Source organism: Oncorhynchus masou, chromosome 32 (assembly GCF_036934945.1).
Source record: "Oncorhynchus masou masou isolate Uvic2021 chromosome 32, UVic_Omas_1.1, whole genome shotgun sequence".
Taxonomy (NCBI): domain Eukaryota; kingdom Metazoa; phylum Chordata; class Actinopteri; order Salmoniformes; family Salmonidae; genus Oncorhynchus; species Oncorhynchus masou.
The window spans coordinates 17,015,123-17,032,328 of record NC_088243.1 but is presented as its reverse complement, the minus strand read 5'-3'; the positions used below and the strand labels follow the sequence as shown (position 1 = coordinate 17,032,328).

The 17,206-nt window shown below is 42.8% G+C and overlaps 2 protein-coding genes across 4 annotated transcripts; both read right to left on the bottom strand.

Moving 5' to 3' along the window:
* Positions 1-2,408: 2,408 nt before the first annotated feature.
* LOC135525637 (beclin 1-associated autophagy-related key regulator-like) lies at positions 2,409-12,240 on the bottom strand. Of its 3 annotated transcripts, XR_010453199.1 has the most exons (10): positions 9,838-10,328; positions 9,149-9,211; positions 8,961-9,003; positions 8,744-8,825; positions 8,286-8,523; positions 5,777-6,006; positions 5,334-5,542; positions 4,296-4,381; positions 3,099-4,213; positions 2,409-3,067 (listed from the first exon to the last, which is right to left on the bottom strand). XR_010453199.1 is itself a non-coding variant. In XM_064953379.1 (9 exons), the coding sequence occupies exons 1-9, from the start codon at positions 12,022-12,024 to the stop codon at positions 3,913-3,915; spliced, it is 1,290 nt and encodes a 429-aa protein (XP_064809451.1). In that variant the 5' UTR covers positions 12,025-12,240; the 3' UTR covers positions 2,409-3,912. The 3 variants fall into 3 exon arrangements, 2 of the variants coding, with proteins under 2 accessions (XP_064809451.1, XP_064809450.1); XM_064953379.1 differs by lacking the exon at positions 9,838-10,328 and adding an exon at positions 11,987-12,240 and having other exon boundaries at positions 2,409-4,213; XM_064953378.1 differs by having other exon boundaries at positions 2,409-4,213.
* Positions 12,241-13,014: 774 nt separating this feature from the next.
* LOC135526928 (TATA box-binding protein-like 2) lies at positions 13,015-15,583 on the bottom strand. Its single transcript, XM_064955595.1, has 7 exons — positions 15,527-15,583; positions 14,955-15,298; positions 14,576-14,663; positions 14,399-14,490; positions 13,881-14,048; positions 13,232-13,326; positions 13,015-13,091 (listed from the first exon to the last, which is right to left on the bottom strand). Exons 1-7 carry the CDS (start codon positions 15,581-15,583, stop codon positions 13,015-13,017), a joined length of 921 nt encoding a protein of 306 aa, XP_064811667.1.
* Between the last annotated feature and the right edge of the window lie 1,623 nt (positions 15,584-17,206).

Here is a 17,206-nt window from a genome sequence, read left to right as displayed (position 1 = left end):
GTGAGGTGAGAAGGGAGGTAAAGGCAAAAAAAAGGTCATGGTGGCAAAGTAAATACAATATAGCAAGTAAAACACTGGAATGGTAGATTTGCAGTGGAAGAATGTGCAAAGTAGAGAGAGAAATAATGGGGTGCAAAGGAGCAAAATAAATACAGTAGGGAAAGAGGTAGTTTGGGCTAAATTATAGATGGGCTATGTACAGGTGCAGTAATTTGTGTGCTGCTCTGACAGCTGGTGCTTAAAGCTAGTGAGGGAGATAAGTGCTTCCAGTTTCAGAGATTTTTGTAGTTCGTTCCAGTCATTGGCAGCAGAGAACTGGAAGGAGAGGCGGCCGAAGGAAGAATTGGTTTTGGGGGTGACCAGAGAGATTTTCCTGCTGGAGCGCGTGCTACAGGTGGGTGCTGCTATGGTGACCAGCGAGCTAAGATAGGGGGCGACTTTACCTAGCAGGGTCTTGTAGATGATATGGAGCCAGTGGGTTTGGCGACGAGTATGAAGCAAGGGCCAGCCAACGAGAGCGTACAGGTCGCAATGGTGGGTAGTATATGGGGCTTTGGTGACAAAACGGATTGCACTGTGATAGACTGCATCCAATTTGTTGAGTAGGGTATTGGAGACTATTTTGTAAATTACATCACCGAAGTCGAGGATTGGTAGGATGGTCAGTTTTACAAGGGTGTTTGGCAGCATGAGTGAAGGATGCTTTGTTGCGAAATAGGAAGCCAATTCTAGATTTAATTTGGATTGGAGATGTTTGATGTGAGTCTGGAAGGAGAGTATTTGTAGTTGTCCACATATTCTAAGTCAGAGCCGTCCAGAGTAGTGATGTTGGACAGGCGGGCAAGTGCAGGCAGCGATCGGTTGAAGAGCATGCATTTAGTTTTACTTGTATTTAAGAGCAATTGGAGGCCACGGAAGGAGAGTTGAATGGCATTGAAGCCTGCCTGGAGGGTTAACACAGTGTCCAAAGAAGGGCCAGAAGTATAAAGAATGGTGTCATCTGCGTACAGATGGATCAGAGACTCACCAGCAGCAAGAGCGACATCATTGATGTAAACAGAGAAGAGAGTTGGTCCAAGAATTGAACCCTGTGGCACCCCCATAGAGACTGCCAGAGGCCCGGACAACAGAACCTCCGATTTGACACAACTCTATCAGAGAAGTAGTTGGTGAACCAGGCGAGGCAATCATTTGAGGAACCAACGGCTGTCGAGTCTGCCGATGAGGATGTGGTGATTGGTCATTAGAGATCTTCATTCAAGTTGTCTAGGGAACTGGTGCTAATTGTGACGTTTTGCATAAATGCATCATCTGTATTACCGTTGATTTAAAAATGATGTTCCACAAGCCCCAAAGACAAAATAAAGCAACCACTTAAGACATGCATTTACAGACGGATGGACGTCTGAAGGAGAGAACAGGCAGTAGTAGAATACAGCGATCAGGTTCTATACTGATCAAAAATATTAATGCAACATGAAACAATCTCAAAGATTTTACTGTGTTACAGTTTATATAAGGAAATCGGTCAATTTAAATAAATCCATTAGGCCCTAATCTATGGATTTCACATGACTGGGAATATAGATATGCATCTGTTGGTCACATACCTTAAAAATAGGTAGGGGCGTGGATCAGAAAAAGTCAGTATCTGGTGACCATTTCCCTCATGCAATGTGACACATCTCCTTATAATCAAGATGATCAGGCTGTTTGTGGCATGTAGAATGTTGTCCCGCTCCTCTACAAAAGCTGTGCAAAGTTGCTTTATATTGGTAGGAACTGGAACACTATCTTACACGTCGAGCCTGAACATCCCGAACATGCTCAATTGGTGAGGTGAGTATGCAGGCCATAGAAAAACTGGGACATTTTCAGTTTCCAGGAATTGTGTACAGATCCTTGCGACATGGGGCCATGCATTATCATGCTGAAACATGGTGGCAGATGAATGGCACGACAATGGGCCTCAGGATCTCGTCACAGTATCTCTGTGCATTCAAAATGCCATCAATAAAATACAATTGTGTTCATTGTCCATAGCTTATGCCTGCCCATACCATAACCCCACCACGGGGCTCTCTGTTGACATCAGCAAACCCACATGACGCCATATGTCGTCTTCGGTTGTGAGGCCAGATGGACGTACTGCCAAATTCTCTAAAACGATGGAGGCGGCTTATGGTAGAGAAATGAACATTCAATTTGCAATTGCATGCACCCTCAACTTGAGACATCTGTGGCCTTTTATTGTCCCCAGCACAAGGTGCACCTGTGTAATGGCATTCTGTTTAATATACCACACCTGTCAAGTGGATGGATTATCTTGGCAAAGGAGAAATGCTCACTAACGGATGTAAACAGATTTGTACATAACATTTGAGAGAAATAAGCTTTTTGTTCATATGTAACATTTCTGGAATCTTTTATTTCAGCTCATGAAACCAACACATTACATGTTGCATTTATTTTTGTTCAGTGTACAAATGAAGTAAGCCAAAGATGTGTCCCTTTATATCCTTCTCATTTATGCCACCTATATGTCATACCTGTAGTAGAACAGACCCACAAACAGTTCAGGCACCCACGTTACTATAAAAAGATTAAGGGCTCCATTCAAACCATATCAAATGAAGCGATACAGATTGCGCAATATAAATTTAAAAGTAATTTCTGAATGAGCCAACATATGCAGCATTTACCATGAATGTAGTCTCCGCCAATGCTAGAACATTGCCTTTAAAATTTATTTTGGGCTGTGGTGCCAAATTTCCACAAAAATGGATTGAATAGAGCCCTAAATAAAAAGGAAAACAAGATAACACTAGGTCAGCCCCCACCAGAAAGAGTACAGCTTCAGTGGAGTTCTTTGTCCCGTTCTGCTTCCATCACACAAACCTGACCGGTAAGTAAACAGCAATTGAAGTAAAACAAAGTGTGTCATAATTCTGAGAAGAACACTAAGGTCACGCCCCCTGTTTGGCATTTGTCAGTATTCAAACAATCCTTACATGAACCATTTTGTAGTAATGCAGCATGAATGTCATCAACCGCATCCCAAATGGCACTCCAATTCCCTATGTTTTGATTTATTTAACCTTTAGCCAGGCAAATCAGTTAAGAACAAATCCTTGTTTACAATGACGGCCTACGCTGGGCCAATTGGGAGTCTCATAGGGCAGCGCCTGGAAGCAAACCAGGGTCTGTAGTGACACCTCTAGCACTGAGATGCTGCGCCACTCAGTGTAATGCACTACTTTTGACCCCAAAAAAATAAACATTAAGAACTTACAATAAGGATGGGTACACAGGACAGTCCAGATCTCAGGAGGAAAATAACAGGATAGAATGAAGCCACGTTTGTATGTCTCATATCCAGTGCAATGCTATGGCATTCCTTAGTCTTGACATTTTCAATCAACGTAAGTTAATGCAACTGCCGGTCCAGTCTCTTTTGAATAGTCTTCTCACAATCACTGGGATGGAGAGCAGAGCACCCAAAGTCTTCGCGAGAGAGACTACTCATTGAACAACAACAACAACCTCCCCAAAAGTCAGTCAGTCACTATAAACATTTTCACCAGAAGAATCACTGCTGCTATTTCAATGACAACTTTTCTAGTAAAAACAAAATATCCCTTCTTGGTGGTTGCAGAGCAGGGCAGGAGTTGACTACAGGCAGAGAATGGAGCAGAGCTCTCTCTGTGTTTGGATATGTGGTATAGCTCCATCAGTCCAGCCTGTCCTGGGGTGTATTCATTACAAACCAAATGGACTTAAACAAGGAGGGACTAAATTAACTTGTCCAATAAGAAACCCTAGTTTTTATTCTACATTACAAAACGTTCATTTATATATATTTTTGCACTAATGAATACAACCCTGGCCAGTGAGCCTCCAGGTTTCTCTCCCTCAGCGCTGGCCGGTGTAGGCCCGGAACCAGGAGGTGACGGAGGCGGCTGCTGAGGAGATCATGCCCCCGGCCTGGCCCACAGGCTGAGACACCTGCATGGCCATGCTCTGGGACAGGTCCATGGGCTGGGAGGGGATGTCACAGAAACGTGGGCTGGGGACCGTCTCCCAGTCTGTCCCCAGGTCTGTCTCCTCGTCCGTCACCATCTCGTCTCCACTCTCCTCCGCAGGGCCGGCCGCCTCCGGCTCCACAAACTCCATGGAGTCCTCCAGGTCTGCAGTCACCTCGTATGGACCCGTCCTGCACAGAGGGAGGAGATTGCATCCTAAATGGCACCCTATTCAAAATAGAATGCACAACTTTTGACCAGGGATTTTCTTACCTGCCCAGGTTCTTGTTGTCGGGAGAGACCAGGAACATGATGTTCCTCAGGGTGTGGTGAGGGTGCAGCAGCTCACTCTCAACATGCTGCAGGAGAATACACAAAACTGGTAAGTGCAGGGTGTCCACCCACTCGGCTCAGAGTGGCTGAATACGTACATTGGTGATGTAATCTCACTGTCATAAAATACATTGTACAAAGACAAATATGATTCATATTCTGAATGGTTCAGTAGGGTCTTTCTATAACATATCATTACCATTCTATCCCAAAAGTTGGATTTCGTGGCCTAATACATCTGCGACTAAGCGCTGAGCTCTGTTGACATAGCGGTGCGCTTTCTCGCAGCGACTTGAGGATTTTACATTGCTGTGGTGGTCGTCTGCAAAGTTGTCTCCGCGGATCGCAAAAAGCCAAATGAACTCAAACGGAGTTAAACGTAAAAAGCTTGCAGTACACTCATTTCACAGAGATACGCTTGTTTTTGTGAGAAATCTAAATAAGAACTGGAATGTCACTATGTATGGGTGTATAAAAAGATAATGAAATCAAACACGTATAGTAAAATACTAGGTCATGTCTCAAAATCAATACCCATCTTACCCCTATTTTGACATTTGTGGCACAAATCCCATTCAAGTCACAGGACCGATATTTACATTCACACGTTCTAAACATCGATAATTGTGACTTTGTAAAGTTTCACAATCTTTTTTATTTTTTTTTTATTTTTTTTTAGATAGATACTTTGGGATTGTTTGGACATGAGCAAAAAATGCTAAAATTTTAGCATTCGTGGCAGAAATCCCATTCAAGTCATGGGACTGATATTAGCATGTAGACACCATGCCAGGGAAAATAAACCAAAGCATGGATTTCTGTCATACTGTGCAAGCACTATGGACAAGGTAAGGAAACCAAATGTGTCATTTTGTAAATTTGGGTGAACTATCCCAAACACTGCTTCAAACTCAGAAGAGCAGCAGCAGCAGAACGGCAAGGGGAAAAAAACATAAGAGGAACCATGCTCTGTAGTACCTGTGAGAAGCAGAGGTGAAGGATGTTGGTGTTGAGCTTGGTGACAGCACGGGTGAACCTGTACCTGCTCAGGCTGTCACCACAGAACTCACTGTTGCACAACTTCTTGGGCAGATTGACATCCAGGATATGAGAGAGGATGTTGATGAGCTGGGTAGCATAGCAGAGAGCTGCACTGATGGTGTGGGCTGGGTTGATGTGGTCCAGCTCTGGAAATGAAAGCTCTTAATGATCACAAATAGCCTTGGAACAGTACAAGTAAATATTGTCAATCGTTCATCTCCAATGACAAGATGTTCCTCTCAATCAGCTAGTAGTTTCTTCTTTTGGTAAGTGTGTGGCGCTACAAAAGTATACTAAAATATATGCCCTAACTGTACTGTAGGTCACTTTGATGACAAACGTAATCATTACAGACAACGTATTTTACTAAAAAGTCCTACCTGGCCCCTCATTGGTGCTCTTGTCTTCCACCCAGCTGTAATAGGGGGAGCAGTCCCCGTTGCTAGGCAGCGTGACCCTGGGTCCGGTGATGCTAATGCTGGTTTCGCCATTCTGGTCGTCCCAGATCCAGCGCCCTGACAGGTAGGTGGTGCGACGGGCCTCAGCCAGCTCACTCACTGTGCTGGAGGTCAGAGCCAGGTCACACTCTGACAACATGTCTGCTGGGTCCCTGAGAGACAGAGAGGAACATCTCTAAAACTCTTTAACGAGTAGTTGAGAGGGCCTATACTTGATGTTTATTGTTAAAGCATCAAATCCCTGGACAGACTATTGGTCCTGTCCTTGAAAAAAACTAAAAGCTCCAAGTCACATTCCAGCCAGCCATAGAGTAATACAGTATATAAACTAAACTCAGCAAAAAAAAGAAACATCCTTTCACTGTCAACTGCGTTAATTTCAGCAAACTTAACGTGTAAATATTTGTATGAAACATAACCAGATTCAACAACTGAGACAAACTGAAGAGATTCCAGACTTGTGGGGGGGGGGGGGGGTCAAAATCAAAAGTCAGTATCTGGTGTGGCCACCATTAAGTACTGCAGTGCATCTCCTCCTCATGGACTGCACCAGATTTGCCAGTACTTTTTTTTTTTAACCTTCATTTAACTAGGCAAGTCAGTTAAGAACAAATTCTTATTTTCAATGACGGCCTAGGAACAGTGGGTTAACTGCCTGTTCAGGGGCAGAACGACAGATTTGTACCTTGTCAGCTCGGGGGTTTGAACTTGCAACCATCCGGTTACCAGTCCAACGCTCTAACCACTAGGCTACCCTGCCGCCCCCTCACTTGCTGTGAGACGTTACCCCACTCTTCCACCAAGGCACCTGCAAGTTCCCAGATATTTCTGTGTGTGTGTGTGGAGGGGGGAGAGAATGGCCCTAGCCCGCACCCTCCAATCTAACAGGTCCCAGACATGCTCAATGGGCTCTTCACTAGCCATGGCAGAACACTGACATTGCTGTCTTGCTGGAAATCACGCACAGAACAAGCAGTATGGCTGGTGGCATTGTCATGCTGGAGGGTCATGTCAGGATGAGCCTGCAGGAAGGGAACCACATGAGGGAGGAGAATGTCTCCACTGTAACGCACAGCGTTGAGATTGCCTGCAATGACAACAAGCTCAGTTCGACAATGCTGCAACACACCACCCCAGACCATGACCTTCCATCTCGATCCCGCTCCAGAGTACAGGCCTCGGTGTTGTTGTTGCCATCCTGTACCTGTTCCACAGGTGTGATGTTTGGATGTACCGATCCTATGCAGGTGTTGTTACACGTGCTCTGCCACTGCGAGGACGATCAGCTCTCCGTCCTGTCTCCCTGTATCGCTGCCTTAGGCGTCTCACAGTACGGACATTGCAATTTATTGCCCTGGCCACATCTGCAGTCCTCATGCCTCCATGCAGCATGCCTAAGGCACGTTCACACAGATGAGCAAGGACCCTGGGCATCTTTCTTTTGGTGTTTTCAGAGTCAGTTGAAAGGCCTCTTTAGTGTGCTAAGTTTTAATAACTGTGACCTTAATTTCCTACCATCTGTAAGCTGTTAGTGTCTTAACGACCATTCCACAGGTGCATGTTTATTAATTGTTTATGGTTCATTGAACAAAGATGGGAAACAGTGTTTAAACCCTTTACAATGAAGATCTGTGAAGTTATTTGGATTTTTACAAATTATCTTTCAAAGACAGGGTCCTGAAAAGGGGACGTTTCTTTATTTGCTGAGTTTATAAGAAACCCAGGGAGGTCTCTGAGGAGTAGTGGTACAGGCAATGGGAGGATAACTGATTTGACATCTGTGCACTTCCTTTCTTCTTAGGGCTGTGTGTGTCACCATATGCACATTTATTTTTGGGGAGTAAGGGAAACCATGTTGCTGATACTGATGAGGAATCGCGGGATCGCTTCCTTTACCACTTCCCACTCTCTCACAACCTTCTCGCGACCCCTGATCTCTAATCCCTCCTCAGGTCCTCTGAGATTGTGAGCACTTTAACGGAGGTCATAATTCTCAATTGATTATGTCAGGGTATTCTATTCACCCTGCAGTTGGTGGAGGGCACTCCTCAAACATTGAATAATTAGAGCAGTTTGCCAGTAGGAAGGTGTAGCAAGCTCATTGATGGCTACAAGAAGCGTGTCTGCAGTTATCTTGGCCAAAGGCTGTGGACAACCAAGTACTAGCTCCAGGTGCCAATAATTTTATCCAAGCATTTGTCTTTATTTTTTCAATTAAATTTGTAAACTTAAGTTTACAAAAATAAAATTGGATCTGCAACGTTGAAAATCCAATAAGCAACTATTATTTTTCAGCTTATTTGAAAAAAAAAATGAAAAAATAAATAAATATTGGGACTCCTTTATGAAAAATATTTGCATCCAAATATACATATATAGCCCTGCTGCATGCGGTACAGTGTCACAGTACCTCATGCACAGTGTCACTGACCTGCTGCCCTGCTTCTCCTCCTGTGTTGGGAAGATGTGAGCAGTGAGCTCCAGGATGTGTCCCTTGCGGACCTCAGCCAGGTGATCCAGACGACCCTGCAGCTCCTTGCCCTTCTTCTCCAGCAGTTCTCCCAGCCGCTGGTTGTGTCTCTCGATCTTGTCCCTCTTCTCCTGGTGGCGGCTGGCCCGCCGCTGTAGCCTCTGGCTCTCCTCCTGGGAGCGAAGCAGCAGGTCCTTACCTGCGGGTGAGATGGACGGATACTATGTTGATTAATATGTTTAATGGACGCATCCCAAATCGAAAAAGTTGGACTATATATGGAATATAATGCCACTTGGGAAGCATCCAATGTCTTCCACTATTTCAAATGTCAGGTTTCATAAAGACATACATTAAAATGTAAACACCTAGGGTCATTCGTCACTGATTTGAATGTCCGTTGGGGCCATGTAACTCACCACTCTTCACCTCTTCGTTCCCACAGCCAATGGCCTCCTTCAGCTGCTCAATCTTCATCTTGCATGACATCATCTTCCATTTCTGAATGAAACCGAACACATTACATTTGAAAATAATAGGCAGGATATTGAAACACACAGACAGAGAGGCTACATCGCGTAGGGCAAAGTAAATTAAGTTGATCATGTTCTTGTGTGTTGTCACAACTTAGCTTACCAGCTGATCTGCCTGGACCTTCTTATCCATGGCAGAAATTACCCTGGGAAAAGAGTGTAGATTTATTCATATGATTAATATAATGATGAAACATTCCTGTATGCAGAAACAATTGAAAACAAAGAGCAAAGTAGTAAGATATTATTCAACAGTCATTTTTTAACTGCAACTGGTCTTTAATTTTTTACCTCTGTTCAAGAAGATCTTTCTTCTCCGTCAGCATTTTAAGTCTTCTCAATTTTTCAGTGTATCTATAAAAAAAAATATTTAAAAGTCATGAATAACCCAATGGCATGTACATTTTTTCTGACTGCAGCTCAGCAGAATGAGTGAAGTGCCCCCAACATGTTCCAAGCACAGGAATTGAGCCAGAGAGTGGCTTAGAACTAGCTACTTTACAAAAACAAGTTGAGATTCATTTAACTATAGAAAAACTATATTAACTGCCATTTGACTACTAGCTAGTCATATAATTCTGGAAACATGATAGAACATGCCAATGTAAGTAAAGTATTAGGCCAATGACCCTTCACGACTTCACTAACAAAGAGCCGTGACACCACGTGTCACGACAGTTATTTTTAGTTTCACTACGTTAGCTACGTGTTATGTTCCCCAAACAGCCCGACTGGGTGTAACGTTCCATGGTTCTCTTGTAAACAAACTACCTTGCTAGCCAGCCAACTAACGACCTGGTGTTAAGAGCTAACGTTTTGTTTATGGCAATGCTAGCTTCTTGTAAATAAAGCTAGCCAGCTATCATGTTTGTTCGATTGTTGAGTGCTAAAATGAATCTTAGCTGATGATGCCGAATAAGTCGTCATCAGTGCCATTACTTAGAGCCGTGTTTTGAAGTTAGTTAAATGTTAACACGCACAGTTCGGGGTTTCTACCGTCGAAGTACACGAAATCCCCTGCCTGGATGCATCGGGCACAAGTCAGCCTGCGCCTGGCGGTGTTGCAGAGAGGGCATCTCTCCACTGCGACATACAGACCCTCCGCGTCGTCCACCGACTCCACCATCAGTGATCCAGGGGAACCTGCGGTGGTTGTGGTGTGTAGGTGGTGCGAGCGAAGTGGTGGCCGAGCACCGGGCAGTGCTCCCAAAGTCCCTTCGCTAGGGCCGAGGGCTCGGACTTCGCTTCCCGCTGAGGATGCCATAGAACTGCCGTTCAAGCGCTAGCTTACCTAGCAAAATGACTGCTACTCTGACTAACTACCTACATAACTACTAGTATACTGTCGGACACTCTTCGTTACTTCTTGTAAACGTTAAGGGTATGCAGTCTTCATTTTCGGTTATTTGGCAAAGACGGCTAATAGCTAACGTTAGCTAGCAAACTGTGTCACTGTTTTTTTGCGTGACAAGGTTTGTTTATGTACGTATGGTCACGTGACCACATATCATCTGAGTCTATGCACAGATCTGTTTACTTTTGAATGTAGCTGATCTTTGGTTTTATATGGTCTATGCTACATATGGATATAATATTTGCTGTATGGCAGGGATAGACAACTTCGATGGTGGTAGGGGGCACAAAAAACAACTCCTCACCAAATTGCGAGCAAAACATTACAGCAGCCACCCAATTTTTACCAGTTTCTAAACCCAAGAGGCGCAACATCGCGAGACTTCTGGGAACGCTTGCGAAACAGACCAAGCAGGCCAGTCCGTGGTTTGGGAAGTAAATGAGAGAAAGGAAACCTAGATTCGAGCCAATGTTCAATTACTTCAAACTTGCCATTACTCTAACCTCGTGAGTGACAGACGCACGTTTTCGTCAAAAACGACTTTAGACTGAAGGGGTGCCTTTCATTTTGACGGGCTGCATATGCGCAGTTCGGTGCGAGTCGACCGTCAGCCACCATGACGTGTATATAGGCATGAGTTTTAGCCACAGAACAATTCGATTTTTAGAGAGGTTTAGTTATAAAAAAATATGTAAAAAAATAAGCTTTGGTTTAGCAAGCCAACGTCGCAATCACAACGTCTAAAAGTGTGATCGGGGATTTCTATTGGAGAAGCAGTTTCAGCCCATTTTCATACTGCAGCTACTGTCTTTTGTGCAATGTTACATTCTGCATTTTTGCCATGGTGTAAAGAAAATGTTGCAGTTTTAAAGCAAGTTTGCTGTAATTTGACACATTTTGACATGGGGTAGAGAGGAATATTTGCAGGTTTTAATGATATCTTTAAGAGAGACTAACATCAATGGGACCCCACAGCCTGTAATTCAATCATGATTACTACATTTAGAAAGCTGGCCGCTAGACTAATTTACCAATCTAAATAATTTTAGCTGACATGGGCTAATTGAGTGACTGACAAACTGCTGATGCCAAATCAAAGTTTGTCACGTGCGCCGAATACAACAGGTAGACCTTACAGTGAAATGCTTACTCACAGGCTCGAACCAATAGTGCGAAAAAAAGGTGTGGGTAAGTAAAGAAATAAAACAGTAGAAAGACATTTGAAAATAACAGTAGCAAGGCTGTATACAGACACCTGTTAGTCAGGCTTATTGAGGTAGTATGTGCATGTAAGTATCGTTAAAGTGACTATGCATATGATGAACAGGGAGTAGCAATAGCGTAAATAGGGGTTGGCGGGTGGTGGGACAATGCAGATAGCCCGGTTAGCCTATGTGCGGGAGCACATTGAATTTCACCTTGTTTATTCTAATATTCTCTCTTGCAACAGTAAATTGGACATTTATCTGAGGGCCTTCAAATGAGGGGTGGCGGGCTTGTCAGTTGCTTATACCTGCTGTAAGGAGATGGTTACTTTACATTACATGTGGATGGGATCAGTGTAACTCACACCTGTAATGTACACTCTGATATGAAAAAGAGCATGTTTTATTATTACGAGCTCTAGAAAACCCTGTAGGTATCTCCACACAGTTGACTACAATTCCAATGCGGTTTTAAATGTTAGTAATCATCACTTGCAAAACTTTTTAAACATGCGGATATTGCCCTTTAATATCAACGAGAAAGGTTTTCACACAAAAAAATGCACTTACTGCAGTAGTTTGAACTGATCCATATGCTGTGTGTGCATCGTTGACGAACTACACTTCCGAGTTACGCTTACGCAGGTGTTCGGAGCACACTAGATAGCTAATTAGCACAGGTGGCTGCCTGTAAATAAGCGCTGTAATATGGCCACGCGGGAACCCTAACCCTATAAAGGTGTGTAGTAATTGAACCTTTTGGATTTAGAAAATATTTTTCTGATATGTTTCCAAAATCGTACCGCAAGCAATGTGTTCGAACGAGCGTTTGTGCTCTTAACCAAACTCCCCGGCCAGAAGATGCTGTCAAAGATTTTTATAAATAATTCAAGATTTACCACAGCCTGTCGTTTCCAATGGGAGCAAATTAATCATCGTTGGCAGAACAAGCAAGGTGGGCAGAGCCAATCACGAGCTAGTAAGATCCCATTGGCTCGTTCTAGCGTGTATTTGCATATTTTCGTTAGGGAACACCTACTCTGTGAAGTGCGCCAGTGCAATAACCCAATTCACCCTTGCATTCCTTCTAAACAATGGATTTAAATTTTTACACTTTGGCAAAGGGTAAAGTCTACAAAAATGTGTCAACTCTGTTCGTAACAGATTGTTGTTTTGGGAACAGAAATTGTATTGAGATAAAGTTTCATCCATGAGAAAATTTGCCGAATGTCGGCCAAAATTCACTCACCACCATATTTGGTGGCAAGTAGAAATGCCAACCGGATGCTTCAGATTTATACATCTGTGATACTATCATCAATAGGCGCTAAATGTGCTTAGCGTCTACGAATGGGTTAGATGTATTACATGCAAACTTTGCTTTTATTAATTTCTCTGAGATGGTCAATATTACATTACAGATTCATCCATCCACCATTACAAAATTATAAAAGTACATAAGTGCACTATACACACTTTCCACAAGTATAGCCAACACTCAAAATGATTTTTTTTTGACACCTTCATGTTTGTAAATAAAGATTCATTCATTCATAGATTAATTTTATTCACCCATATCAGCATTAGAATTGCACTACTTATTGCTTTCTGAATCCTTTCAGAATGGGGTAGATGTTCTCAAAGGCTTCATAGATCTCTCCACGTTCCTTAGCCCCTGAAAGAAAATGTACAGAAGATCTGGTTGCATTTTGTTAGTGGAATCTTTACAATGTAAAAAGCAAGCATCTGATGCATGTCAACATAGCATGGTGGTGTGTGGAAGTCAGAGAGAACACCAGTGGTCAGCATACATACCTGTCAGAACCACTTTTCCAGACACAAAGATCAGTAAGACAATCCGTGGTTTCACCATACGGTAGATCAAACCAGGAAACAGCTCTGGCTCATAACTAGAGGGCCCAAAACCACACAGTTAGTTAAAGGGAGCCATTTAGAAATATCTAAATATATGGCTCTGGTTACAGGAGAATAGGTTGCTCAGGTCTGGAGTATATTTGACTATGAACATTTAATACTGGGAATCCTCTGAATATCAGTAGGTCGGGTAGAGTAAGCTATTATGAAAACCTTTAAATTAAACCTATTTGGGCTTAAACTCTACAAAAGAAAATGATAGTGGAGCCGCAACAGCACTTCTGTGCAAGGGTGTTTATTTACACAGTGGAAACAAAACATGAATACTGCAGCACTAATATACATAGTGTCAAATAAAATAGATTGTTGCTCATGTATGGGGTTGGAAGGCCTCAAGCTCTTTTAATTGTCAAAGTATTCTTCTTAACTGTACACTAAGCATTTTACTTCCCCCCTCCCCTGTAAAAAGGAATTAATAAAGGAAAACATAAAACTTCCGCATTCAATCAACATAATGGACAGAATTTCTCTGACTAAAGGGGGTCAGTACTTTACAAAGCAGACACTCAATATGTCACAGTGAGTGTACCTGCTGAACTGCTGATGAGTCAGCACCAGACCCTCCAGCCGAATGGGAAAGCAGACATCACAACTCCCCACCATGTTCTGGATCTTGAAGTCCAGGAATTTGGCGGGAAAGCCCAATTTCTGCACCACACGAGCATACTTGCGGGCAGCCAGTCGAGACTGCTCCTCGCTGGCAGAATAGACAGCAAAAACAGAGGAGTTGCTTGAGGAATGAGGGGATCATCTTTATCCACTTTGGGACAAGGGCTCAATGAGCTCCCTCCCCTTTCTCCTATCCTTGAGCAATGACAGGTGCAGTACAGCAAATTATTTATTTAAATCATCTAAGAGTGGGCCCTGGTAAATGACAGAGTATCAGTGTTCAATAGGGCACACCGTAACAAAACATCTTGCAACAGAAAATAAACATGTGCTTTTATTGGACAAATTCAGGTTATATGTCCCTGTTTCTTAACACTTTATTTTCTACTGAACATGACTATGGTTCATGGTGTCTGGTGAACTGTTCTCCCTCCTCACCTCTTGGCTCCTGTGCAGACCATCTTTCCGGAGCTGAAGATGAGTGCTGTGGTCCTAGGTTCCCGTATTCTCATAATAACAGCAGCAAAACGCTGAAACAGAGTACAATGCCCACATCATGGCATGACACCACCATATTGACTTAAACATTGTCTGGGCTGGGCGTACTTTGATTACCTTGGGGTTGTACTCAGCGTTTCTGGCTTGAAGAGCGATGGATTTCAGGTCCAGTGGGCAAGCCAGATTCACTGTAGATACAATATTCCTGCACATAAACAACAAATGGGCTCACTTGCTTGCACTCATCAATATATAGAGACTAAACAACTAGGAGGCCTTTTGAAATGGTACCCTATTCCCTTTATAGTGCACTACTTTTAATCTGAACCTATCCTGGCCAATACCTGTATAGTGCACTAATTCATTTCCTAGGGTCATATTAATTAGCGCAAACCATAGCTAAACAGAAAACAGAAACCATTTAGAGCATTTGGTGTAAACGGTTTACGTTGCACTAATGGATGGGATCCTGGTTATCGTAACATCCATCACGCACTGTAACATGGGGATTATTCCAGAACTCTCAGCCACTGGAGTCATGGGGGTCATAGGCGTCATGGGACAGAAGGTAGAGCCTCCCGTCATGGCCGACTGGTTAGGGTCAGTCTCAGCAGACTCCTCAGGCCTGTAGCCATCGAACACGCGGTCTTGTGTCATGTTAGCATTAGTAGCAGCATTTCCACAGGTGTCCTCTGGCAGGTCATCAGGCAGGAAGCTGAGATCCAGATCCTCCCCGATGTCCTTCTCTGGTTGGCTCAACGAGGAGAGAAAGGATGGGTCCTGGAGCTGAGGGGCGCCCTGCAAGCCCAGGTCCCCTTCAAACAGGAAGCCAGAGGCATCCTAGAAATCACACCAGAGAAGAAAAAAATAATGAGTGGAATTAGATGCATCCTTTAGTCAGTTTATCTTGTGTCACTTGTCGATGAGACCAAGTGGAAAATTAGGATAAAATACCTGTTGGTTGAAGTCATTTCAAATCAAATGTTGAGGTCAATTTTGTTAATTTTACTGAAAGATAATCAGACTTCTTTCTGTTCACCCTGGCAATCAGGACCACTGGCTACTTACTGGTACATTTCCAATTGGGTCATCAAAATAACTCTCCAATGCTGAATCTTCATCCATGATTGATCATGTAGGAACAGAGCCAGGATTTTTTTAGCAACAAGTGGGAGCCTAGGGGGCGTTCATTGACTGACAGGCGGCTAAATTGGCTACAGGTGTGAATGTCTATGCCCTACAGGAGTAGCCTGTTTCTGATAACTAGGCCACAGTACATTGTGCGCTGAGAATGATAATATTATAATGAACCACAGTAGGGATTTAAAAGTTTTGTTGCTCACCTGATTCTCATGCTATTTTGAGAAATAAATAAAAAAATATACAATTATAATATTCAAGTCTGTCAGCAGAAGAGGGAGACAACTTGAGATGAACCTTAGAAATCATTTTGTAGAAGTAGACCGATGCATGAGCATTACAGGAGGTAAACAACTATGTACAGGAGGTAAACAAATATGGAATTACTGTATTTTAAGATTTCTACACATACCGTCTAATATTACATATCTTTTTTTCTATAAATAATGTTCCTTGGGACGTTTAGAATATTGAATTAGCAGAATTAGCCCCCAAATATGATACTTTTAAACTGAATTGCTTTAACGTGCAATGTAATGGCAGAAAATATAGATGCAGTGAAAAGGTGTCAGCGACTTTCCTCAGGAGGCACATGAGTTAAAACGTTAAAAAAGGTGACATTTGTAAAACTGGACAATCCTTTGCAAGCTACCCACTGAAGCAATAATATGAAATAAATCGTGTTCCTTCTATCTCAATAGATTCCCACGATATGAGTTATATTACCCATAAAACCTAGCAGTCAAACATGGAAATGATTCCAATCATTTTTTCACCATAAATATTTCCCATTGGGGATTTTTAGAAACACGTCAAATAAGAGCTGTGTTTCGTGTAGACTTACCCTGTCGTGACATTTTGATAAGAGTGTAAATCTCTCTAGAACAACGTGACTTTTATCAATATATTCACCTGTAATTGACCCTCAAATGAAATGCTAATTAGCTGCTAATGTGGCTATTATAAAGAACTACAAATGCCATAATGATCTGGACAAGACTGACGAATCGAGGCAAATGTAAGAATCTCTGGATTAACTATTTTAGCTAAATGTAGTAGTTAATAATACCTGTTAGCAAAGGTGTCAGCTAGAGATGATGTGCAGGACCTTGCAGGGATTTGTACTTTTGCATGATATCTACTTTGATGCTAATTAGCATTTTCGAATCTGAGAGTAAATAGATCCGAATATATTGATAAAACTCACCTTATCCGAAAGAGATTGACAGGGTTATCAAAACGTCACATCAGGGTAAGACTACATGAAACAAAGCCCAAGTGCTGTCCCCACTTGCTTCAAGATGTCTACCATTGTTCATGTACCCAAGAAAGCAAAGGTAACTGAACTAAATGAAATGATGAAGTGCTTTGAGAGGCTAGTTAAGGATCATATCCCTACCTGACACCCTAGACCCACTTCAATTTGCCTACCGCTCAAATAGATCCACAGACCCTATCCCATCTGGACAAGAGGAATACCTATATACAGTGCCTTGCGAAAGTATTCGGCCCCCTTGAACTTTGTGACCTTTTGCCACATTTCAGGCTTCAAACATAAAGATATAAAACTGTATTTTTTTGTGAAGAATCAACAACAAGTGGGACACA